The following is a 27,635-nucleotide window of genomic DNA, read 5'->3' as shown; positions in this document are numbered from 1 at the left end:
TAGTCAGGTCTTCTCTTGTCCTGTGGGCGTCTCCTTCTCCTAGGCTGCAGCGCTGGCCAATCGCAGCGCCCAGCTCACAGCCTGGGAGAAAAAAACCTCCCAGGCTGTGAGCTGTGCGCTGCGATTGGCCAGCGCTGCAGCCTAGGAGAAGGAGACGCCCACAGGACAAGAGAAGACCCGCCTACTATAACTTAAGAAGCAAAGGTACCGGAGCCTATAACGGGAGAACGGAGCGGTGCCCGGGGATAATAGTAAGTGCAGTGAGATCCCCGGGCGCCGCTCTATATGGCAGCATACTCAGTTAACATTGGCCCAGATTCAGGTAGATTTGCCCATTACTTACACCTGAGCCGCTCAGCTGAATTTCTCTGCGCTGGAGCAATTTTGCCAAATTGCCACCTCATTCAGGAATCGTTTGTTCATTTAATTTGCTCCTGTTTAAGGCAAAGCTGAGGGCGCAAGGCCGTGCAAGTCAAAGTGGGTGTGCCCCTATGTAAATGAGGAATTTTCGGCTCAGCAGAGGTTTGCTAGCATAATTTCAGGGCAAATCCTGCTCAGCTGCTTGCACTGAGCAAATAAATAGGAGCAGACTTGCGCAGGTTCTTTGCTGAATTTCATCCTGCTTTTTCCTACCCCCCCTGAGCAAGGAAATTCAGCCCTTTTGCAAGACATGGCACCTCCCAAAGGGACCAAAAAAAGGAAGCCCAACTTTGTGGCTGCAGAGATGGACATCCTGATTGCTGCACTCCAGCAGCATAAGGAAGTCCTATATGGTGCCCAGCGGGCAAATACCACCATTGCCCAAAGGAGGGCTATATATGAAGCCATTGCCCTGGACATCAATGCCCTGGGTAATGAAGTGCGTACCTGGGATGACATCCAGAAGAAATTAAATGATATGAGGCGCAGGGTCCGTGAAAAACTGGCTCTTATCAGAAAGCATACCGGTGGCACGGGAGGTGGTCCGCGATGTATGATCCGGCTCAATCAGGAGGAGCAGCTTATTGCACAAACGTTCGTGCAGGAGCAGGTGGAGGGACTTGAAGGGTACGACTCCACTGTTGGGAACTTGGGGACTGGTAAGTTATTTTTCTTTCATATCTGCTGTGCATCATGGGAGGGGGTACAAGTGAACATATGAGAAGTGTGTTGCACCAGCAAAATATGTCGTTTTGGTGTCATCCACAGGTGGTGATGAGGAAGAAGAAGCTGGGCCGTCTTCGGCTGCGGCTCGACCCAGCCCATCCAGACCAGAGCCAGGGGTCCAGTCAGGCCCCATGGACATTCTGGCTATGCTGGTCCAGGAGGAGATCATACCGGGGCCAAGTATGGAGGAGCAAGTGGTATTGGAGGAGGATTCCTTTTTCCTCATCCAGGAGGACTCTGGCTCCCTCCAGGAGGATACCACCATCCCTGTGCAACCCACCACCCCCCCGCCCAGCACGTCATCCCCCTCCAGGGCAAGCCCCTCCAGGGCAAGCCCCTCCCTTGTGGACCCCTCCCCTTCTCCCTCTGTCCGTGGCCGAGCCTCTCCTCCCAGGAAGGCTCTGTCCAAAACGAGGCATATATCCTCCAGCCTCCGTGACGGTCTGCTGGAGGAGCAGGCCCTGCAGACCCGCCATATAGGGGCCATGGTGGGAGAGGTGCGTCGTCTGGCGGACAGCATGGCATCCACCTCCACCTCTATGCAGCATGCCCTCACCCTGCATGAGGACCGGGACAAACATGTGGCACAGAGCCTGGGGGAAATTAGTGGCAACTCTAAGGCCATAGTCACCTGCTTGGTGGCTCTGGAGACCACACCAGCTTTGTTAAGCAGGATGACAGCTGCGGTGCAGGCCAACACCGCTGCAGTGCAGGAGGAGGCGAGAGTTACCCGCCGGCATCAGCGGGATACCACCACCCGCCAAATGCGGATGTTGGCCCAGACCAACACCATCCTTGCCCGCCTGGCCAACGCCATGGAGGGCATGCAGCCACCACCTGCAAGGAGTGTGGAAGTAGGGGTTGATGCTCCTCCCCCCCCTCCTCCCCCCACCCCTCCATCCCCACCCCATGCCTCCTCCGCACCACGGAGATTGAGGAGCCAGAGCCGGGGCACCCTTGGGCCAAAGAAAAAAACAAAAAAAAAATTTTATGTCTACATTTTTTTGCTCAACACAATATGATTTTTTTATTATTTTTCTATATGCTCAGGGTATGAGATTTTTTTTTTTTTATATGCTCAGGATATGAGTTTTTATATTTATTTGTAGTCCCTACACACGGTGAGGAGTGTATACTACAGTGTGACTGGTGTGTGAATGGGGGGGGGGGTGGCACTCCTGCTGGAAAAGGGGTGTCACCCTCTGCCATGTGAAAGGTGTATGAATGGACAGCAACATAATTGGAGCCTTGACGCGGCGTTGCTGCTCCCTAATACCATGGGGTATTGTTGGGTCTAATCCAATTGGGGGTGCATGTGTCGGGTGTGTGCTAGGGACTACAGTGGTGTACATACATGCATTATACTTGTGACAAGATCAGGGTGTGTTTAATGTGCAAAGAGACGTTCCACAAGACCATTCCGGATTGCTCTTCCCTCAGAAGATCCGGTAGTGTTTCTTGGGGGGGGGGGGTTGCATGGTTCGGGGGTAAGGTCATTGCGTAGCTCAATGTGCATGCCCCTTCTTTGAGCTAAATTGTGGAGAATACTACATGCCCCTACGATTTGGCATACAAAGTTGGGTGAATACAATAGGGTCCCCCCTGATTTATCCAGACATCTGAATCGAGATTTAAGGATGCCAAATGTGCGCTCCACCACCGCACGGGTACGTGCATGGGCTTCGTTATATCTTTCCTCTCCTGGTGTTTGAGGGTTACGAAATGGGGTCATCATGTGAGGTCCCAGGGCATAGGCAGAGTCACCTGGAAGGGAAAAGACAGGAGGATGTTAGTCGTGCATGTGCCCCTTGTGATGTGTGCATCATGGGGGGGGGGCAGTCATACCTGACACCCATGTCACTCACCAATCAGCCAGCTGTCTCCATACATGTTCTGGTCAAACTCGGTTGGGATGGGGCTGTGTCGGTAAATAAAACTGTCATGGCTTGACCCTGGGTGTTTGGCACGGACATGCCATATGAGGCCATGTGCATCCACAATCATCTGCACATTTATCGAATGCCAATGTTTCCTGTTGCAGTAGATATGCTCGAGGTGCCGGGGGGGGGGGGGGGGGGGGGGCGTAGTGCCACATGGGTACAATCTATTGCACCCACAGTGCGTGGAAATCTGGCTAATAAATAAAAATCACTGATTGCCTTCTGCCGCACGTCAGCCGTGGTTGGTTTGATAAATTGTGTGCCCATTCGTCTGAGTATTGCAGGGATCACTTGGTGCACACACCTGCTCATGCTGGATTGGGACATCCCCGCCACCACTCCACCTGTGCGCTGAAATGAGCCAGTTGCCAAAAAATGAAGGGTTGCCACTACCTTCACCAGTGGCTGCACTGCCTGTCCCCGATGGGTCGGGCTGCTGATGTCATCCTGCAGGATTGTTACCAACTCAAGGATGACTTCAGGGCTAAAGCGAAACATGCGATACACCTCAGTATCAGTCATCTGAAAAAGGTTGTAGCGCCCTCTGTAAATCCTCTCCCGTGCCCTCCTACGAGTCGGCTCAGTCAATAGAATATCAAGAACCATAGCTGCCCCTGGCATGTTGGTGCACAGATGTGAGGTCCCGAAAATGTGGGTGCTCTGCTTGTTCAGATCGTCTGTCTAGGTGCTGCTGAAGTTGCGCGCTCCTTCAGATGACATTTGGCCATCTTTTGCTAACTTGCCCCTGCTTTTAACAGGAGCAAGTTTGCCCAGGGAAAAAAGCTTGCACGCTTCCAGCGCAAGATGCGCATCACACGCGCATGTTTCTGAATCATCGGCAGTACCTAATTTGCATATTCGCTGAGGGAATTCCATGAAGGCGCAACTTACACCCCGCGCAAAATTGCACGAAAATTGCGCAGGAACAGCTAGTCTGCGTGCGCGGGAAAATGGCCACATTTCAGGCTTAACTGGTTTACAGAATCAGCCGCAAATTTGCATAGGAGCAAATCAGTACTTGCGCGGCGCAAATCACACTTGTTCCCGCGCAAGTGCTTCTTGAATCTGGGCCATTGTTTATACAGGTGAAAGGTCCTCTTAAACTATCAGCCTGGCGTCCACCGGCATGCCACGCAGATAGGAAGACTGTTGTAAACGTCTCTGTGTGGTTGGTGATTCAACCTGCTTGGTCGCTGCATCATAAATTTTGGTAATGCTATGGCTGCTGTGTGTTTAATCCATAAAGTCGGGTTCCTATAGAAGCACAGAAAAGCATAGTAAATTTGTGGTCGTGGCAACCAAGTACGTACCTAGCCCTACCTGGGACACCCTACCCCTAAGCGGTTAGAGTTGTGCCGCAACCGCGTCGTGGAGGGACGCCTGAAAGAGGGCATCCCCTTTGAGAGTAACAGGTGAAAAGGGTGGGTGGGAGGGAGAACTCTGCACGTCGTACAACTGTGGGAGGGCGCCGGCCACTGAAGTAGGCAGCCAAGCCCCTCCCACAAATACAGGCCAATGAATCGGCCTTACACTTGTGGTCGTGGCAACCAAGTACGTACCTAGCCCTACCTGGGACCCCCTACCCCTAAGCGGTTAGAGTTGTGCCGCAACCGCGTCGTGGAGGGACGCCTGAAAGAGGGCAAAAAGACATACTGATTGGCAGAAGTATTTTATTACAACGTCATTACAAAACCAAATTCTGAAAGGCTGCTGACATCTCAGTTTCGGGGCGAGGTATGTAACGGCTGAAACACGACGAGTGCCAACGCCCTAATTTCTGAATGACATGCGCAGGCACTTGATTTTTTGATGCCGCGGACGCGGCACCTATGCGGAACGAATGTCCTGAAATTGTGGCAGGGTCGCCGCCCAAGCTGGCCACGAGGGACCGTACATGGGATACAAACTGGTGGGTGGTGAGTGGAACCACCCCGAAGGGCAACAGTGGACTGTTTGGCCCAGACCCTGACAAGGCTGACCGTAGTTGATGGAGCACCGTGACGGGGCACCATTGGTGAGATGTGGGAAAAAAGGACACCGGGACTGGGGGGCCCACCTGTGAGGTCTTGGACGTCTTTAGCAGTAGTATATACCCTTCGGTGTTTTGGACCAGCTGGCCGACCGTGAGGAACCTGCTACTGCCAGGAGAACAAGTGAACTCCCCAGGTCTTAGGAAGCCGTAAAAGGCTAAATAGATGGCGGATTTGAGTACCAAGCTGGGCAAAACCCCAAAGGATTACTGTCCAGGACGTCGGATAATATACGGAAAAGGGGTCCGGTGACCGCTTGTCTACGCACTTGGCCTTGAGGTCCACATTTGCTCAAACCCTTAAGTGCGGCTTTGACAGCATGTATGGAGAACACTGACGCTCGTTCGGGATGGCTAACGGAGAGGAAATGTTGCACTCCCGCCAGATATGACCTCATCGTATTGTGGGAGAGCTTATGTACTGAGTGGCAGTAGCCAATGAACGCCAGGATGTACTCTGCAAAACTAAATTCCCCCTGAGGACATTCCCCCTGAAACCTGCAAAACGCCTTCCACCCGCATTCCACCCGCCTTCCACCCGTCTCAAGGTGGTTGGTTACGCTAGCATTAAGGACTCGTGAGGAGGGACGGTAGCGCCTGCTGTATCTGCCTCTGGCATGACCTGTAAGAAAAGGGAGAAATTAGCCCTCGACAAGGCGTCAGCAGCCAAGTTTTGCGCACTTGGCACATGCGCACTATAAACATGGAAATGGTAACGTAGAGAGAGTTGTACTAACCGTCTAAGGAAACGCATGATGTGGCTCGATTTTGACAACCCACTGTTTACAATATCTACCACAGCTGTATTGTCAGTCACAAACAGAACAGACTGATTCGCCCAAAGATTGCCCCATATGTGGGCGGCTACCACAATGGGGTACAGCTCGAACAGCACCGAGGTTTGGAGGAACCCTGGGATCTGTACCACCTCGGCAGGCCATTCGTCTGCAACCCAGTGGGTGCCAAAAATGGTGGCAAACCCTGAGCTTGCGGCCGCATCTGAGAAGACTATAGGAGACCGACACGACAACTCAGGTACGAATAGGGACACCCCATTCCACCGGCCCAGAAAATGATCCCACATGTGGAAATCCGCTAAGGCCTGACTGTCCAGACACACTGGGCTGTCCTGCTCCGGGGCAGTGCCCAAGAGCGCCAGCAGGCGGGATATGAACGTTCTGCCCTGCGGAATGATGCGCATGGCGAAATTTAACATGCCCAGTAGTGACTGTAAATCAGTCTTAGTGACCACGGTTGTGACTGCAAACCTATGGATGACTTCTCTAATTCTAATTAGTTTATCCGCAGGCAACCTAGCTAACATGTGCTGGGAGTCTAACTCGATGCCCAGAAAGGTGATCACTGTGGACGGGCCCTCTACTTTCTTGGGGGAGACCGGGACACCTAACTGGGAAAAATACCTCAGCAACTTCCCCAGCCCTAGGGGGATTGCCCCTGGCCTCTCAATCAGTAGGAAGTCATCTAAGTAGTGGATGACAAATTCACAGTGAATCTTGTGTACCAAAACCCAGTGGAGGGCCTGAGCCAACTGATCGAAGAGCCACGGGCTGCTCTTAGAACCGAAGGTGAGTTTGGTGGAGAAATAATACAGGCCTTTCCACCAGTATGTCTACAGAACCGGGATTCCTTTCGGCTGACTGAAGGTTCCTGCACTCGTATGTGCACTCTGGAGTCGTGATTAACCCCGTATGGAAGCCCTCGTGAAACCCTGACACCAGGAACTGTACAAACCCTGGATTGTGGTGACCACGCAAGTACTCCTGTAAACAACTAGTATTGACCACACTCATGTAATTCTTCATCGATTTTAATGAGCATGCTACTCGGGGATGGGCCCTGAAACAGTTGGTGCAGATATGTAACAGATGGCATTGCCCGAAATTACAAGACGCGTAATTATAATTGTTACATATCTGGGCCCTTCCTAGCTGAACAATGGGTCGGCCTAGCTTATCCACCGAACTGGGGGTTCTGAAAACGTCGAGTGGCCCAGCTGACGAGCTGGAGGGGTATGACGAAGTGTTGACAGCTGACTTATGGCACCACTCTACAGAGTGGAAGATAGACTGACAGGCAGAACAGGAGGGAGCTTTCAGGCCTGCAAAGTGTCTGCAGAATAGCTCTGTGTCTAGGATGGACCAATCTGTGACATGTTGGAATTGAGAGAGAGCAGCTGCCGCTTTGGCTGAAAAAGAACAGTGATAATCGTAGAACGCGTTCCCTCCATACCTATGACCCAATTCTGTGACCCGGAATAGGTACAGGTCAAGTTCCTCCCTCCTGTCCGGCCTGGCAGTACATATGACATCCCTGAAAAGGCTAAATGCCATGACGAACTCCGGGATGGTTAACTTGCGGTTGAGCCTGTGGTCGCGGCTTCTCAGCACCACCGAGACTTCCCCGCAAGCTATGACCTTGTTGTCAGACAGGTCCCTGGAGGCTATCAGTAGTGAAGCGAGATTGACATCCCTACCCTCTAGGATGTCTTTCCTGATGCTGATCGGGACAAAATGAGATGGAGTCACGTTGGGGATGGCCTGGACAGTACAGATCTCCCTTACAGCAGAGGTGGTAGCAACCGGAACCTCGGGGGAGGAAACTGGGAAGACTGAGCTGTGAGCCTCGACTGACTCCAATCTCGCCTGCATGGAAGTGACAGCAGATGTCAGACTGTTCAACATAACGTGCAACTGAGCAAGCGACGTTTGCATCGTGGTCGCGGGGGGATCATTACTACTGGGCACCAAGGAGTCTTTCCATAGCCGATATAGTTCCGCCTTTCTGGCAGATGCCGGGAAAGGGACGCCCCGCTTCGTCAGCTCCGCCATAAGCCTGGGGATGGTTCATGCACGCAGGGACGGTATACTGCCCCCAACGGACATTCCAGCTACGTTCTCGTCCACTGACGCCTCGACGATATCTGATGCGTGTGACATCACAGCTGTGAAAACAGTAACGTAAAGTGACCGGCTAAACTGGATGACCACCAGTATCCGTGAAACTGTTTAGTAACGTAAGAAAAGGGTGTACTGTCCCTGTGTAGTAACGCACACTAACACCAGAAGAGCCGTGAAGGAGTGGCCAGGAACCGCCACCCAAAAGTGCACGCAAGGAGACATGATGTACTTACCAACTCAGAACTTTATACACTGACCCCCGCGGAAGTTTATGAAAATAGAACAACCTGGATGTAAAATAGTGCATGAGACACAACCCTGCTAATGGCCAGCACCTCCCCGTCCCCCAACGTGTACCCCCACTACCTTGTCGACAAGCCAAAATCAAAATGAGATCAAGACCAATTTCTCTGTTTTTAATCTCTTTCGGACCTGGGAAAAACAAACAACAAAACAACAAAAAAAAATAAACAGTCAATGCGTAAGACTAAAACTGATAGAACGTGAGCTGTGAGCTAAGGGTTGACTGATGGATGGGAGTGGCTGTTGACTGATGTTGTCCCACCCCCCGGCTGTACCTGGCGTTCGTGACGGACCCCTACCTATCTAAGCGGCACGGCGGCCCGTGCCAGACTTTAGTGTAGGCGAGGAGCGGGGCCATTGCATCCCCCACCACGCTCCACGGCAACCGCGTGGGGAGCGCGGAGCTCCCTGGCACCGTGGACCAGGGTGGGGGGTGTCCTTTGGGCAACGGCTCGCGCCCCACACCAACACGGTTTGGGTGCCACGTGGAGAGCTAACGCGGCTCCCTGATAGAGTGCCCAGTGCGGGGGGAGCCCCCTCCTCCCAAGGGGCCGACCCGCCCGCCGGCTGAGCACTTCTACCGCGTGGGGAGCAGCGCAGCTCTCTGGCATGAAACCGGCACAGGGGGGCCCCCAGACAATGAGGGCCCCACCTCGCCGATAAATGGAAATTGCCGCGTGGGGGGCCTCACCGCTCCCTGGTAGTGCGCCCAGTGCGGGGGTGCCCCCCTTCGTTTGAGGGGCCGACCCACCGCCGGCTGGGCACATCCACCGCGTGGGGAAACGGCGCAGCCCCCTGGCATAGAATTGGGACAGGGGGGAGGCCTTATGTGACGCAGCCTCCACCCCTCACCAATTTAAGGACGTGCCGCGTGGGGGGCCTCACCGCTCCCTGGCAGTGCGCCCAGTACGGGGGTGCCCCCCTTCATTTGAGGGGCCGACCCACCGCCGGCTGGGCACATCCACCGCGTGGGGAAACGGCGCAGCCCCCTGGCATTGAATTGGGACAGGGGGGAGGCCTTATGTGGCTCGGCCCCACCCCTTTGTCGGACAAGGAGGAGCCACGTGGTGCTGCCCCGCTCCCCGGCAGGGCGCTCGGTGCAGGGGTGCCTCCCCTCCGCTTGGGGGGCCGAACCACCGCTGGTTGAGCCCGCCCACCACATGAGGGAGCGGCGCAACACTGGCTAGGCATCGGAGGAGGTGGGCGGGGGGGTACCTTTCTCGACCATGGGCCCCGCCCCCCGCCGGTAAGCAACCGCCGTGCTAGTAACCCGAGCGGCGGAGGAGGGGAGCGCTGTCTCCGTCGGGCTCCGCCCCCTCCGCCGGAGACAGAGCGTGCACTGCTGCCGTGGACGGGGCAGGAGGGAACCTTCCCTCCGTCGAGGTGCCGCCCCCCGCTGTATCGATTTGTGCCGTGAAGTGGTTCGGAGCATGGGGGCCCCTGCTTACCTAAGGGCCGACCGCCGACCGGACGTCCACTTACCCAGCCTGCTTGACTCGGAATGCCAGGTACGAGCGCACGCTTCCTGCGAAACTCTGCACATCGTACAACTGTGGGAGGGCGCCGGCCGCTGAAGTAGGCAGCCAAGCCCCTCCCACAAATACAGGCCAATGAATCGGCCTTACACATGTGGTTGGAAACCAACTGTTTCAGATTGATAGACAAAACCTGCGGGGTAAAATATCTGCCCATTAACGGCATATCCAAATCAAAAATGTCACATCCGAAAAAAGAGCAGCCCGACATCGGCCACTTCCCCCTTTCCTGGCTGTGTGTGACAGGGTCTCTTTCTTGGAAATTTTGGAAATTTTCCTGCAGATTTTGCTCACATTCCACAGTGGATTTCGGTGCGGATTTACCAAAGATCTAACCCTACGCATTGCAAACAGTGAAATATACATTGGAAATCTGTAGCATAAATTAAACCAATCAGATTCTATCTTTTATTTTGGACAGCTCCTTTGGAAAATGAAATGAGGAATCTGATTGGTTGCTATGGGCAACTAAGCCAGTTCTACTTTACACCAGTTTGATAAATGACCCCCTTAATTCTTCTCTGTACCAATCCTGATTCCTATTCGTTTTGAATGTGTACTCTTTGTGGAAGCTTCCATGCTGATTTTTTTTAGATGAGGTATTGGTCATTTCAAAGACAATGTATAAGAAACTGGTTATACTAAAATCTTGTTAATGTGATAGTTTGGTAGATCGCTACTTATTGGCACCAAAAGAAAAGTCCACTGGAATCTGTGTAAATTCAGATGTAGCAAATGGACTTGAGGGCATGGGTGTGCATATTACACCTCAAATCTGTCATTACGCTCCCTAACTTACTATTGTTAGGGCAGCTTTTAAATGCCATAGTGATTAGGGGCCTTTCTAGTGACAAGTATATTGTAGAGTCTCCAGTCAGTCAAGAACGGGTTAATACTTGGGACCACTGTGGCTGACTTCACAGTTAAAGTGCATGAGGTAGGTATCAATAATAAGCCCCTGTAGTAACTATGGCAACTGTGCTGCTGATGTCATAGATGCATAGGTCTATGACATAAAGAACCCACAGATGAAGGTCCCATAACAGAAGGACAAACGGCCATTTGCAGAGCCATGCTTGATGTGTCTGGAGACCTGGAGCTTCACCATCTGTAGAGGGAGGAAGGTTACGCCCGCCTAGCCAGTCAGATCAGCCCTATCGCCTAACCAGCCAGATCAAGTTCAAAAAGTTGAGAGGTATGCTGACACGTGAATTAGGCTTAAAGGGGTTGTCTCACTTCAGCAAGTGGCATTTCTTATGTAGAGAAAGTAAATACAAGGCACTTACTAATGTAGTGTGATCCACCATATTGCCTCCTTTGCTGGCTAGATTCATTTTTCCATTACATTATACACTGCTAGTTTCCATGGTTACGACCACCCTACAATCCATCAGTGGTGGTGGTCATGCTCGCACACTATAGGAAAAAGCACTAGCCTATGTTAGGTCTTACGGTACCAAGCACCAAATATGTAGGTCAGCACTTTTTCCTATAGTGTGCAAGCACGGCCACCACTGATGGATTTCAGGGTGGTCATAACCATGGAAAAGAGCAGTGTATAATGTGAAATGTGGAAAAATGAGTCCAGCCAAACGAAGCAATATGGATAATGACAATAAATTAGTAAGTGGTTTGTACTAACTTCCTCTACATAATAAATGCTATTTGCTGAAGTGAGACAACCCCTTTAAGATGACCCTGTGGTCAGGCCGGGAAATACAAATATACACTCCTATAGCAACCCAGTGGCACCACACAATTTTGTTGCAACGTGCTGACATAGGAAGCCCCTTTCGTCTCTTAAACTCCTTAGATGCTATGGGTGCTATTGTTTGCAGCATCCAAGGCATTAAACAGCCAGGCCTGGAGCCTAGTTTTCAGTCAAAACTGGCCTCCCACAGCGACCACACAGGAACAACTTCTGCTATTATGTCAATTGGCTGGAACTACATAGTTCCCATGATGTAATAAAATGTCACAGGGTGAGAAGGGGTTAACAAGTTATGGTAAGGCTGTATTCACACCTGTGTTGTGTTTTCTGTCATATGAAAAGGTAACCAGTACATTGCTGCCACCTAGTGGAGGTGTGAAATAAATTTTAGTTACAAAGGAAAAAACGGCCCCATTTCCACACTGGAGAAATGCATCTACTGTAGCTACTAATTAGTGGAAATTACACAAGGCCATTAAGCCTTTCAGTGCAATCTTTTCCGGGAGCTGATCCCTAACATGCTGAACCGACATGTCTGAATTCTGTTACAGTACAATCCTAAACGCTCTAAGCTCTATAAAGCCTCATTCACACCTCAGTGTTCCAGGTATGTGCGCTGTACATGTTCTCCACGGACAGCTCACGTCCTCATTCATTTTAATGTGTGTATTCACAGATCAGAGTTTTAGGACGGTCCGTGGGTCTGTGTTTTCAGCACGGATAAATGCTCTACTTTGTCCGTGTTCACGGATCCATCATGCCCATTATAGTCTATGTATCCGTGAAAACCACGAATGCAACACGGATCCATCAGTGTTTCAGGGATCATTAGGAAGAGATGCTTTGAAAATTATTTTTCAGCTGTGCAGTGTCAGTGAAACACGGATGACACATGGACAGCAAAATATGCACACACGGACCACACGTGGAGGCATCATGGCCTCCTTTTCACAGATTTAAGCACGGATGTGTAAATGAGGCTTAAGGCACACTGTCAGTTTTTCGTGGCCATTTTCCAACCATTTGTGCATCCATTTTTTGTCTGTCTGTCCGTTTTTAATGCCCGTTTTGCATCTGTTATTCACGGATGTTAAAAATGGCTTTTTTTTTTAAACAAAGATCCCAACCCCTGCAGTGCCCTCAGTGTACATAATACCCCCCAGCAGTAATAATGTCCCCCATAGTGGCCCCCAGCAGTAATAATATCCCCCATAGTGCCCCCCGGCAGTAATAATGTCTCCCATAGTGGCCATTAGCAGTACTAATGTTCCCCATGGTGGCCCATAATGTTTGCCATAGTGACCCCTGCAGTAATAATGCCCCATAGTGGCTCCCTGCTGTAATGTTTCATTTCAGCAAAAAAAAGAAAAAAATATATATATACTCACCTCATCCTCTTGCTCCTCTATTGAATGAAAAGGACCTGCCGAAGGACCGGCGCTCAGCGTGATGACGTCATCGCACGCTCCCAGCGCGACAGATCCTCTTTAATCAAATTTTTGTGTGCAAGTGGATGAGGTGAGTATCACAATATATGCACCACTGGGCTCTCTATGTCGCGTCCCAGGTGTAGGAACGGCCGAGTGGTATAGGGTGGCCTAAAATGTCCCTTTATATGAGGTGTGAGTGTCACGGTGCTCCTACCTGGATATGGCTGGACCAAAGGCGTTGGCTCCGAAGCAAACAAATAGGGGGAATAGTTGAGGGATAAAATAATAACTTGAGTCCAGATCTTGAGATGCAGTTCTAACTTTGCCTTGGTCCCAGCAGGCTTTAGCATTAAGACTCTGGCAGGCAAACTCTTCACTGCTACATTTGTTGCTCTCTGGCTCTGCTGTACTATCAGGCTGGCTGTATAACTTTGCTTCTTCTTTATGCTGCACAACACTTAGTAGTCTGACTCTATGTTTGGCAAGGAAATACTCCTCCTGGCTCCTGAGGCTTCAAGCTTTGGCCTCCATGTCCAGCAGAGCTGAGGGTGCTCTGGATGGCTTGGCTTGGGCATGTTCAGGAGAGACGTACCCAGCACACCCTTCCTTGGCAGGGGGTAAGCTGGAACTGACTCTCACTAATCCCCACCCTTCCTGCAGAAGGTGGGACTGGCCCCACGAGAGGGTTTAGAATGGAATGGAAAGCTCCATTCTACCTAACTATAGCTCTGCCGTATTTGCTGCCACCTGCTGGTAAACCAGTCAAATTGCATTTAAACACAACAGTTGCAAACATTAGAAATGCACAGTGTAGTGGACCTGAAATAAATACACAAGATGACATGATATTAGCACATTAGAGATAGTAACGGCGTGAAGAAGTGGTAATGCCACTCTGGGGCGTTACATATACACTGCTCGTTACCATGGTTATGACCACCCTGTAATCCTCTCTGGTGACCAGGACTGTGGAAACTCACATAGGCTGGTGCTTTCTCCTATAGTGTGCAAGCAGGGCCACCACTGATGGTTTACAGGGTGGTCGTAACCATGGAAAAAAGCAGTGTATAATGTGATGGAAAAATGAATCCAGACAGCAAAGGAATTGAAGTTGAATAGGTCTCGATTCGTCATGGCCGCCGCACGGACATTGCCCGTGCATTAGGGACCGCAAATTGCAGTCCCCAATGCAAGGAATGACCGCACAACTGCCGTGTGCATGAGGCTTAAGGCTGAGTTCACATGTATTTTAAGCATCTGTTATGCACATGTTGTCTTCGTTCTAGCCATTTCTGTCTACGATCCGTTATTTTAGACTGCAAAAAAAACCTGGAATTTTTTCCCTCTAAAAGACGGAAATGGCTAAAAAGGATGCAACACGTGCATAACTGAGCATAACGGATGCTTAAAATACAGAAGAACGGAAAGCTAAACGGTGATGTGAACCTGGCCTAACAGGCACTCCAGCACTAAGGTAATCCTGACCGGTTTGGAGCGAACGGTTGGTGCCTTAAAGCGAGATCTGACTACATGTTGGAGGCGGATAACAGGTCCATCGTATGTGGAATATAGACGTGAGACAGCTGCCTTTGTATATGCAAAGCAAAGCAAAGTGTTGCTGAAAATTCACGTGTGGAATATAGACTTGTGAGAACTGTCTCTATACAGGCGTAATATGGACTTGTGACAGCCACTTTTGTAGCAGAACATGAACTCGGCTTTTTGCTTTTTTGGTTCTAAGTAACAATTACTTTCATACATTGCTTTAGATATAGCGCGGTACCCGTATCTTGTTTTACTCCAGCACTAAGATCCCGTTGGAGATTTTGCCACTACTTTTAAAAAAATCAGGATTTCTGTCACCTTTATATACTGCCCTGAGATAAGGCAGCACAAATAGCTGACAAACCCCCTTTAATTTCTTCCTCTCCATGGCATAAAATGTAAAGATTATTTGGATTTCATTCACACTTGACATAAGTGCAGGAATTCATAAAGATTAGTATTTGAAAAGAAAAAGTGATCAGGAAGGTAATGTCCCCTTTAACTGTGATGTTGACATCACCATGGCAACTGCAGTAAACAGACAGAAACAGCTGTTGGTCGGCTTGAATCTAAAAATCATCAGTTGGCTCCTTGGGAGATGAAACTGATTTTATCGTTAGTGATGAATTTCGGAGACACCCGGAGGAGCTGCTTTTACGCCCACTGCTCACGGTGGGATTTCTGGGGTAAGATACTGAGATATATCTAACTGTTATATTCAGGTGCAGGATATCTCCGTATAAATACAATAAAACAGGAAAAGATGTTTAGCGTTTTCCCTAAATTTGAACAGTTTATTATGTGTCTAGGGAAAATAGGACTTTTGGTCAGGTCTACAACACTTGTGGTGAAGTTACCTAAAAAAAAGTTGAAGTATAAAGAATGGCAGACACTGCAGATGATTGCATTAGGGCCTTATTGGCACAGTCAGTGTTTGGTCAGTGATTTCCATTAGTGATTTTGAGCCAAAACCAAGTGCGGGTCCAAAACACAGAACAGGTGCAGATCTTTCCCTTCTACCTTATGTCTGTGTAGGATGCACTCCTGGTTTTGGCTCACAATCACTGATGGAAATCACTGACCAAACACTGACTGTGTGAATGAAGCCTTAAAATGTGAAAATTCTTGGCGTCTTTAAACTCATCTCATGTAGTTGCCTGTAAGTGAGGTTCTTCATGTGCATTGCGGCTTTAGTCCTCATGCACACGACCGTTGTTATAGGCATTTATATTGCCGGCGCCCGTTCCATTCCGCAAAATGCAGAAGGCAACACGGGCGGCTTCCGTTTTTTGCGGATCTGCGGTTTGAGGACCGCAAAAAATGGCACGGTCGTGTGTATGAGGCTTTAGCTTGTGAAACCAGCTTTTTTGGATTGAACCCTTAAATGCAAATCTTGCTCTATTACTACAGGCACAGTCATATAAATATCGGAAAAACCCTCCCAAAAAGGGTAATTTTTAATTCAGATAGTTGGTTGGGCTGGTATGAGTTAATTTGCACTCTCCCCTCCAAGCCTTAGGGTGCCTGTACACAGGTGTAGGGTAAGGTACCTGGGACTAATGTAATTGTAATGACCAAGAATAAAAATAATTGGTCAGTTTTAATGCATAGGAAATGGTGTTAAAAAAAACTAATATAAATGTTGCAGAATTGTTTCTTTTTTTATAATTCCACCCCATTTGAAATTTGTTTCCGCTTCCCATTCACATTGTATGCAACTATAAATGGCGCCATTAGAAAGTACATCTTGTACTGCAAAAGACAAGCCCTGATACGGCTATGTGAATAAAAAATATAAATATGCTTGATACTTTTATTGCCCAAATTGCTGTTGCAGAGATATCTTAATGAATATGCTAATTAGGGTCTCGGGGCACGATTTGTGAATACTTTTTATACTTCTTTTTGCGACCCTTTAAGAATCTCCATTGGGCTGAGACTACATGTACATTTTTTATGTGACGACATCAACAAAATCACAGAAAATGACAGAATGTTGGAAATTTGTGAGTATCAGAAGTTGCAGTTGTCCAGTTCACTTAGCAAATGAAAGGAGAGGTGTGACAAGTTACAATGGACATCGGGGTCACTCGTTGTTTGATACAAGATTGAGACACGGGGTCCATCCTGATAGACAGTAGGTGTTAAAGAGTCCAACAACTACTGGAATATTTATGTCATGTTTTCTTTTTAATTCAGACACAATCTTCAGTCTCCGCAGTGTTCACAGAGAACCTTCTCACGAACCACAGGAGAAAACATCAACAGGCATTACATATATTCTCAGTGTATAGTATATTCTTAAAGAGCGTCTGTCAGCATGATCAACCCTATTAAACCAGGCATGTTGCCTGGTAGGGTTGATCATGCCATTAAAATGATACCTTAGTATCTTTGTATATAGCAGCATTCCTTAAATATCAGTTTTTTTTATTATTATGCAAGTTGGCTCTTTCGAGCAGAAGGGAATGGCCAGAAGCCTTGGAGCTCCGCTTTTGAAATGTCCATCTCCTCTCCTGATTGACAGGGCCTGACATCTTGCCTAGCCCAGGATTTTCGTGCCGCTGCTGTGACTCAGTTCTTGTGGACCTGATCTTCTGCTTCCTGAGCAGATTCCGACTGCACATGCACCGAGACACGTCAGTCCACCCTGAAGTGAAGGCACCATGTTCGGTGCCTTCACTTCCAGGTGTAGTCTTGCATCATTGGAGCATGCACTTTCTGGATCTGCACTGTTTGAGAAGTGGCAGCAGATCGATGTGCACAAGTGCCGAGTCACCGAGTCACAGTCCACGTCCCTGCCACAGCTCTGTTTACTCTGTTTTTATTGCAATATGTCCTCAACATGTCCTCAATATTGGAAAATAGCTGTCGTAAGTAATGTCACTGTCATGTGACTTAGGGCTCATGTATGCCGGCCTTGCCTCTGTTGCGGTCCACATGCACTACTTTTTTGCTGTGTAGAGGCACGGACAGAAAACCCATGGAAGCACTCTGTAGTGCTTTCATGGGATTCCAATCTGTGCCTCTGTTCCGCACCATATTTTCCGGCGTGTACATACAGTAAGTGTAATCTATACAGGGAGTGCAGAATTATTAGGCAAGTTGTATTTTTGAGGATTAATTTTATTATTGAACAACAACCATGTTCTCAATGAACCCAAAAAACTCATTAATATCAAAGCTGAATATTTTTGGAAGTAGTTTTTAGTTTGTTTTTAGTTTTAGCTATTTTAGGGGGATATCTGTGTGTGCAGGTGACTATTACTGTGCATAATTATTAAGCAACTTAACAAAAAACAAATATATACCCATTTCAATTATTTATTTTTACCAGTGAAACCAATATAACATCTCAACATTCACAAATATACATTTCTGACATTCAAAAACAAAACAAAAACAAATCAGTGACCAATATAGCCACCTTTCTTTGCAAGGACACTCAAAAGCCTGCCATCCATGGATTCTGTCAGTGTTTTGATCTGTTCACCATCAACATTGCGTGCAGCAGCAACCACAGCCTCCCAGACACTGTTCAGAGAGGTGTACTGTTTTCCCTCCTTGTAAATCTCACATTTGATGATGGACCACAGGTTCTCAATGGGGTTCAGATCAGGTGAACAAGGAGGCCATGTCATTAGATTTTCTTCTTTTATACCCTTTCTTGCCAGCCACGCTGTGGAGTACTTGGACGCGTGTGATGGAGCATTGTCCTGCATGAAAATCATGTTTTTCTTGAAGGATGCAGACTTCTTCCTGTACCACTGCTTGAAGAAGGTGTCTTCCAGAAACTGGCAGTAGGACTGAGAGTTGAGCTTGACTCCATCCTCAACCCGAAAAGGCCCAACAAGCTCATCTTTGATGATACCAGCCCAAACCAGTACTCCACCTCCACCTTGCTGGCGTCTGAGTCGGACTGGAGCTCTCTGCCCTTTACCAATCCAGCCACGGGCCCATCCATCTGGCCCATCAAGACTCACTCTCATTTTATCAGTCCATAAAACCTTAGAAAAATCAGTCTTGAGATATTTCTTGGCCCAGTCTTGACGTTTCAGCTTGTGTGTCTTGTTCAGTGGTGGTCGTCTTTCAGCCTTTCTTACCTTGGCCATGTCTCTGAGTATTGCACACCTTGTGCTTTTGGGCACTCCAGTGATGTTGCAGCTCTGAAATATGGCCAAACTGGTGGCAAGTGGCATCTTGGCAGCTGCACGCTTGACTTTTCTCAGTTCATGGGCAGTTATTTTGCGCCTTGGTTTTTCCACACGCTTCTTGCGACCCTGTTGACTATTTTGAATGAAACGCTTGATTGTTCGATGATCACGCCTCAGAAGCTTTGCAATTTTAAGAGTGCTGCATCCCTCTGCAAGATATCTCACTATTTTTGACTTTTCTGAGCCTGTCAAGTCCTTCTTTTGACCCATTTTGCCAAAGGAAAGGAAGTTGCCTAATAATTATGCACACCTAATATAGGGTGTTGATGTCATTAGACCACACCCCTTCTCATTACAGAGATGCACATCACCTAATATGCTTAATTGGTAGTAGGCTTTCGAGCCTATACAGCTTGGAGTAAGACAACATGCATAAAGAGGATGATGTGGTCAAAATACTCATTTGCCTAATAATTCTGCACGCAGTGTATTGTCTATATATAAGGTAAGTGTAGTCTATATAGTGGATGCATAGGGTAAATGTAGTCTATATAGTGGATGTATAGGGTAAGTGTAGGCTATGCAATCTGCATATAAGAAAAGTATTGTTTATATAGTGTGTATATATAGGTTAAGTATAGTCTACAGAGTGTGAATATGTGGTAATTATAGTGTATATAGTATGTATATAGGGTAAGTATAGTCTATATAGTATGTATATACCTATGGTAAAAGTAATCTACACAGTATGTATATAAGATAAGTGTAGTGTATATGATGTCTGTATATAGTGTAAAGGTAGAGTATATAGTGTATGGATAGGGTAACTATAGTCTATGTAGTATGTATATAGGTTAAGTGTAGTCTATATAGTGTGTGTATAGGATAAGCAATGTATACAGTGTGTGTATAAGGTACTTGTAGTTTATATAGTTTATATGTAGTGTATATAGTGTGTGTTTAGGGTAAGTGTAGTGTATATAGTGAATGTGTAAGGTAAGTGTACTCTACATAGTGTGTACATAGGATAGGTATAATCTATATAGTGTGCTTATAGGATAAGTGTAATCTATTTAATGTCTGTATATAAGGTAAGTGTAGTATATATAGTTTATATAGGATAAACCATTTATATAGTGTCTGCATATAGGATAAACATAGTGTGTATAGTTTATATATAGGATAAGTGTATTGTATATAGTATATCTGCATAGTGGAGTCTATGTAGTATGTATATAGCTTAAATGTAGTATTTATGTTTTGTATATATGATAAGTGTAATCTTTATAACTAGTCTGTATATTAGGTATGTGTAGAGTATATAGTAAATGTATAGTGTATATAGTGTTTGTACAGGGTAAGTGTTGTTTAATTTAAATATTATCTGTATATAGGGTATGTGTAGTATATATATATATATATATATATAAATATATATTATATGTGGGGTAAGTGCAATATATATATTGTATGTATAGGATATGTGTAATTTATATAGTGTCTGTATATGGGGTAAGTTTAGTGTATATAGTGTATGTATATGATGTGTAGTCATTATAGCCTTACATATGGTAAATGTAGTGTATATAGTGTGTATATAGGATAATTCATCTATAAAGTGCCTGTATATAGGGTAAGTGTTGTATATATAGTGTTCGTATAGTGTATATAGTGTGTGTATAGGGTAAGTGTAGTGTATACAGTTTATGTGTAAGGTAAGTGTAGTCTACATAGTGTGTACATAGGATAGGTGTAATCTATATAGTGTGCTTATAGGATAAGTGTAATCTATTTAATATCTGTAAAAAAGGTAAGTGTAGTGCATATAGCGTGTATATAGGATAAGCAATCTATATAGCGTCAGCATACAGGATTATTGTACTGTATATAGCATATGTATAGTGTAGTCTATGTAGTGTGTACATAAGTGTAATCTTTATACTTAGTCTGTATATTGAGTATGTGTAGAGTATATAGTGTATATATAGTGTATGTAGTGCTTGTATAAGGTAAGTGCTGTCAATATTCTGTGTATAGGGTATGTGTACAGTATATAGTGTATGTATAAGGAAAGTATAATGTATATAGTGTACTCTATGTAATGTATATATAGAGTAATAATAGTCTAGTGTATATTTACAGTAAGTGTAATCTATATAGTATATATATCAGGTAAGTGTAATATATATATATATATATATATATATATATATACTGTGCATACACAGGGCATGTGTAGTCTATATAGTGTATGTGTATGTATAGGATAAGTGTAATTTTTATAGTGTCTGTGTATGCAGTAAATTTAATGTATATAGTGTATGTATATGATATGTGTAGTTAATATAATGTGAGCATACGGTAAGTGTAGTGCATATAATGTGTGTATATATGATAATTAATCTACATAGTGTCTGTATATATTGTAAGTGTAGTATATTTAGTGTATGCATAGTGTATATAGTGTTATATAGGGTAAGTGTAGTGTATATAGTGAATGTGTAGTCTACATAGTGTGTACATAGGTATAATCTATATAGTGTGTGTTTATAGGATAAGTGTAATCTATGCAATGTCTGTATATAAGGTAAGTGTAGTATATATAGTGTGTATATAGGGGTAAGCAATTTATATAGTGTCTGCATATAGGATAAATGTAGTGTATATAGTTTATGTATAGGTTAAGTGTATTGTATATAGTATATCTGCATAGTGTAGTCTATGTAGTATGTATATACTGTAGCATAAATGTAGTATTTATGTTTTGTATATATGATAAGTGTAACCTTTATAACTAGTCTGTATATTAGGTATGTGTAGAGTATATAGTAAATGTATAGTGTATATAGTGTTTGCACAGGGTAAGTGTTGTTTAATTTATATATTATTTGTATATAGGGTATGTGTAGTGTGTGTGTGTGTATATATATATATATTTATTTATTATGTGGGGTAAGTGTAATGTATATATTGTATGTATAGGATAAATGTAATTTATATAGTTTCTGTATATAGTGTATGTATATGACATGTGTAGTCATTATAGTGTTACATACAGTATGTGTAGTGTATATTGTGTGTGTGTGCGTGTGTATATAGGATAATTAATCTATAAAGTGCCTGTATATAGGGTAAGTGTAGTGTATTAAGTGTATGTATAGTGTATATAGTGTGTGTATAGGGTAAGTGTAGTGTATACAGTTTATGTGTAAGGTAAGTGTAGTCTACATAGTGTTTACATAGGATAGGTGTAATCTATATAGTGTGCTTTTAGGATAAGTGTAATCTATTTAATGTCTTTAAAAAAGGTAAGTGTAGTGTATATAGTGTGTATATAGGATAAGTAATCTATATAGTGTCAGCATATAAGATTAATGTAGTGTATATAGTATATGTATAGTGTAGTCTCTGTAGTGTGAATATAGGTGTAATTTTTATACGTCTGTATATTGAGTATGTGTAGAGTATATAGTGTATATATCGTGTATATAGTGGTAAGTATAGGGTAAGTGTTGTCAATATTGTGTGTATAAGGTATGTGTACAGTATATAGTGTATGTATAAGGCAAGTATAATGTATATAGTGTATATTTAGGGTACATGTACGCTATGTAATGTATATATAGAGTAAGAATAGTCTAGTGTATATTTACGGTAAGTGTAATCTATATAGTATGTATATCAGGTAAGTGTAATCTAGTATATATATAAATATACTGTGCACTCACAGGGTAAGTGTAGTCTATATAGTGTATGTGAAAGGTAAGTGTAGTCTACGTATAGGGTAAATGTATGCAGTGTGTATATAGGATCAGTGTAATTTATATAGTGTCTGTATATAGGTTAAGTGTAGTGTATATAGTGTATGATATCACTTCCTGCGTAATATCCGTAAAATGTTACACAGTAATGGGAGAAAAGTTCTGTTATAAATTTTACATTTTAGAAAAATCAAAGCTTGGCCTCCGCCACATAATGCACCAAAAACAAAAAAGCTTTTCCTCTGCAGTAACTGACTATACAAACATTGCATGGTGTACCAGTTGCACTCAATATTGTTATAACATTACATGGGTTGAATTCTATTTCATATATTAAATTCACATCTGTTTTGTTAGCCCTTTTGCAGTGCTTAATCCCTCCTTGTTTAGGTGGGTCCCTACAATAACACGTTATACATAAAACAGGATATATTGAGTGTAACTGGTGTTATCACTTGCAGTGTGCTCTTACATTATTTTATATACAGTAGTCAGTTGTTATAGAGAAACACCAATATACTGCTTATCAGTTTGGCTTTTCAAATTAATAGTGCAAATCAGTGTAAATCATGTTATTAAAAAAAAAAAGAGTCTTAGTGTAGGGACCTATCTGAATGAGGTCGCCTTGACGTGGCAGATGGGCTCACACAATGTCATCAGATTGTGTGCTAAGAACCTCATGTTTTTAAAAGTGTGGGTGACAAGATTCTTCTGAGAGTTTTTGAGCTTCCATATGTTAAGGAATTAATCAGTTGTCCCTCTTGAAGCATAGATACGTTCATAGATTTAGATGGCATCATTTATTTTTATTAAGGCTACGCCATGAGTGGGCAGCATGGTGGCTCACTGGTTGGCACTGGTGCCTTGCAGTGCTGGGGTCCTAGGTTCGAATCTGACCAATAACAACATCTGCCTGGAGTTTGATGTTAAATATCTTTTATTAAAGAGCAAAATAGAATTAGGCACCGATGGTACATTGCAATATCATAGAAATCATGAAAAGCATCAAACGACACTGACACAATACATAATCATGTACACATCATGGGTGAGATACATCAGAAGGGCAATCAGATAGATGGCAGTCAATACCAACCAGGTATATAGGATCTCAGCCCAGGAGGAAAACAGACATAAAAATGTAAAATAACTAAGTAGAAACAGGCACAAATGGTACAGTGCAGTATCATGGGAATCATGTAAAAGCAACAAACAACACTTATATATCGTATAAGCATATACCAGCGTGGGTGAGATGCATCAGTAAAACATTCAGGAAGAAAATGGACCAAACCACCCATAAATAGAGGATCTCATCCCTGGGGGATACCCAACACAGAAATAGACAAATGACAAGACAAAGACAAGGGAAAGAAGGGAGAGGGGCATAATTGCACTAACAGGGGGGAGGGGGGGTGGAAGTAATGAGTGACAAGGGGGGAGGGGGGTGGAAATAATGAGTGACAAGGGGGAGGGGGGGTGGAAATAATGAGAGTGACAAGGGGGGAGGGGGGTAGAAATAATGAGAGTGACAAGGGAGAGGGGGGGAATAATGAGAGTGACAAGGGAGGGGGGGAATAATGAGAGTGACAAGGGAGGGGGGGTGGAATAATGAGAGTGACAAGGGAGGGGGAGGAATAATGAGAGTGACAAGGGAGGGGGGGAATAATGAGAGTGACAAGGGAGGGGGGAAATAATGAGAGTGACAAGGGAGAGGGGGGAATAATGAGAGTGACAAGGGAAGGGGGAAATAATGAGAGTGACAAGGGAGAGGGGGGAAATAATGAGAGTGACAAGGGAGAGGGGGGGAATAATGAGAGTGACAAGGGAGGGGGGGAATAATGAGAGTGACAAGGGAGGGGGGATAATGAGAGTGACAAGGGAGGGGGGGAATAATGAGAGTGACAAGGGGGGGAATAATGAGAGTGACAAGGGAGGGGGGGGAATAATGAGAGTGACAAAGGAGGGGGGGAATAATGAGAGTGACAAGGGAGGGGGGGGGGAGAGTGACAAGGGAGTCCCCAGAGCCAGACTGCAGCCAGAGAGCAGATCATCTTATTGTCCTGGTGGTAAGTAGACAATGCAATATGTTTATTATGTAATTGTTTAGTTATTAATACTACATTGGAAACTAATTTACCTCACATTTAGGGTCCATTCACACATCCGTGTGTGTTTTGCGGATCCACAAAACACGGACAGCGGCAATGTGTGTTCCGCACTTTGCGGACCGCACATTGCCGGCACTATTGCGGACAAGAATAGGACATGTTCTATTTTTTTCAGGATTGTATGGGTTTTTTCAGAAATATATGGGTCCGCAATTTCGTTCCGCAAAAAGAGACGGCTACAAGAAGCTGGATTAACCCTAAGGGAAACATAGCAGTTCTTTTAATTTAAAAGCTGAGAAAGGGGTGGAACATGATATGGGCAGATCATCTGATAAGGGGGGGGGCGTCAATTTTTATCTTGCCTAGGGCGGCAAAAATCCTTGCACCGGCCCTGCGCCTGAGTGCTCTATAGAGAGCCTCAGGCGGCTGCAGCACTCCTGGTTACCTCCCGAGTTCCTCCTTTGCTGACTGCTGCTCTGTAGCCTGGCCGAGCTCTCCTCCTCTACCTCCTGGCTGTCACTCAGTCCGGCCGGGTACCGCGCGGTACAGGAACAGGGGATTCAGTTTCCTTTTCCCGGCCGGACTGACAGGAAGTGTACACTGAGTGCTCACTTCCTTTCAGTCCGACCGCGGCCGGGAACAGGAAACTGAATCTCCTGACCTGTACCACGCGGTTCCCGGCCGCACTGAGTGACAGCCAGGACTGGAGGTAGAGAGCGAGGAGCTCGGCCACGCTACAGGGTCCAGGGAAGGAGCCGGAGGACTGAATTAACTTAGGAACTTATCTAAGGTAGGGTAGGGAGTAAAAAAAAAAAAAAAAACAGGGAGGGGGAGAGTAAGTAGGACATTTGTTGAAAATGTTCAAATTTCATGCACATTAAATGCAACAGCAGTATTTGCACTGTAAACCTCCTTTTTTATTTATATAAAGTGTGGGTGAACTTAAACTGTATGGCTATACTGTGGTTCCTGTAGGCTTTGCGTGTGTAAGGTGGGGAGGGCAAGGAGGGGGGGGCCTCCATGTCTATTTTGCTTGGGGCCCCCAAATTCCTTCAAACGGCCCTGGTCACAGGAATCCTAATATAGAATCCAAGGGGACCATACTTTGAGGTATTTAGCAACATTCTCTTCATCCTTTGCCATGAGCTCCTCCTTTCTATGGATTTTATCAAAGGTATTGAGCCAATCCCTAAAGTGTGGAGTGTTAGTAGTCTTCCAAAATCTAGGTATGACCAAGCGAGCGGCCTGCACAAAAAAACGCAATAGGCCCTTTTTCAGGGTAGATATGGAACCAGGGAGTATAGAAAGCAACCATTGTGTAGTAGTGCCACTAACTCGGTCATATAGATCATTTAATGTCTTCCAAAAGGGAGTTAACCGACTACAGTGCCACCATATATGGGCCATGGTACCTGTCTTTTGCTCACAACGCCAGCAAGTGCTCGGACAGGACGGGTGTCACGGCTGAGGATGGGGGAAATCCTCAGCCGTGAGCTGACATGTGCTGTAGGCCTACTCGGCCAGGAGAACAGGATAGGGAGCAGGTCACCTCCTACAGCGTCCCTACCCTGACCCTAACTCCTTAATGCATGGGCCAACCTTAAAGGTAGGAGGACCCATGCGCAGGAACCTCGGATCCCTAATTCACCCTCCGTCCGGTCCCTGCGCTAGGAGTCAGGGTAAGACGACCTACTCCTCCTAGGCACGGAGGAGCAGGAGTCTCAATGGCCAAGCTGTTGGGAAAAGGGGAACTCATACAGCCTTACGGGAATGACAGGCGAACTATTAGTTCCACCAACCTGTCACAGCCTTGCTGACTGGATCCCTGCGCAAACAGGAATCCAGAACCTTAAGCTGCACCAAACACATAGAAAGGTCCCAACAGAACATAACATACAACATCAACACACAGCAGACATAAACATAAGGACAATATCTTTATGACCACAGGGGTGGCTCTCACTGGCAGATCGTAACACAGGAGGCTGCTCCAGCAAGCATGGCTGAAACAACCCACAGAGCCATGCTAACAGTGAGGCTAAATAGGCCAGGAAGCCACACCCCACAGTCGGACACACCCAGTGACACACACACACACTGGGAAGGAAGTTAACCCTTCCAACACCCGGGAAGGGAAAACACAACATTAAAGAGAAAGTGTCCAACAGTAGCAACCCACTGTGGTTGTTGCCGCTGGCCACGACATGGGTGGCAACCGTGTCCTGGGGAATAGCCCAGAGGCCGGGACACTGCCACCACATGTACAGACAGCCAAACGTTGCCACGGGCAACCACAGTGCAGGAAAAGTGTCAGTGCACACAACACACTACACAGAGTGCACACAGACAAACAACACAGTGAACACAATACACACACACCTAACATAGGGGTTGCTAGGTGCAACCGCATGCATAGCAGGAAAGCTGCCACAAGCAAGCGTTGTCAGCGGCAACCACAGGTGAGGCAAATACCACTGCCCTCACCTGTGATTGACAACAAAACCAAACCGCTGACAATCGCATGCGGTTGAAGAGTCACGGTCATAGCCATGGCCGTGACAACGGGTAAAAGGAGGGCAAAAGATCAGGAGTCCTATACCACCTAGACATGATCTTAAAATTCTTCTCTTGTAAGTTGCAGCTTATGGATGATTTGTATGATAAAGCGAAAGCCTTCCCCCATTGTTCATTGGAGAAGGATTTACCCAACTCCCTCTCCCACGCTCTCACATAAGGCAAGGAAGAAGGAGGCCCTCCTCCCTCCTGAAGCAGCCTGTAGACCAGAGACACTAAATGTGTGGGTGGTGAAGATTGTAGACAAAGGGATTCAAAAGGAGTGAGATCCCTGGCCAGTGCTTCCATGGGGCCTAACTTAGAAATAAAGTTTGTCAAGCTAGAATAACTGAACCAGGCACCCTGGGAGTGACTCTCCAAGAAAGAGTCCAATGGGCAAATGGCTTTATTCACAATAAGCTGAGACACCCGCGTGTTTTCCTCACTCTGAAGACCCAGTAACGTACGCCTTCTTACTCCCAATGGGAAATCAGGGTTG

General features: G+C 46.0%; 1 protein-coding gene across 1 annotated transcript; it reads left to right on the top strand.

Annotated features, from left to right (window-relative positions):
* The first annotated feature begins 670 nt into the window (after positions 1 to 670).
* LOC120990957 (myb-related transcription factor, partner of profilin-like) lies at positions 671 to 27,317 on the top strand. The gene is made up of 4 exons (XM_040419847.1): positions 671 to 1,079; positions 1,189 to 1,343; positions 1,737 to 2,000; positions 27,225 to 27,317. Exons 1-4 carry the CDS (start codon positions 671 to 673, stop codon positions 27,315 to 27,317), a joined length of 921 nt encoding a protein of 306 aa, XP_040275781.1.
* Positions 27,318 to 27,635: the final 318 nt, after the last annotated feature.

This window comes from Bufo bufo, chromosome 2 (genome assembly GCF_905171765.1).
Source record: "Bufo bufo chromosome 2, aBufBuf1.1, whole genome shotgun sequence".
Lineage (NCBI taxonomy): Eukaryota > Metazoa > Chordata > Amphibia > Anura > Bufonidae > Bufo > Bufo bufo.
Note: the sequence above shows the minus strand (reverse complement) of the source record. Positions and strands in the feature narration are given on the sequence as shown.

Bases quoted from the DNA above. Each gene is read 5' to 3' on its own strand.
- LOC120990957 (XM_040419847.1), top strand. From the start codon at position 671: ATGGCACCTCCCAAAGGGACCAAAAAAAGGAAGCCCAACTTTGTGGCT. The intron at 1,080-1,188 runs GTAAGTTATTTT...TGTCATCCACAG, and splicing joins TGTTGGGAACTTGGGGACTG to GTGGTGATGAGGAAGAAGAA. The intron at 1,344-1,736 runs GTATTGGAGGAG...CATGTGGCACAG, and splicing joins CAAGTATGGAGGAGCAAGTG to AGCCTGGGGGAAATTAGTGG.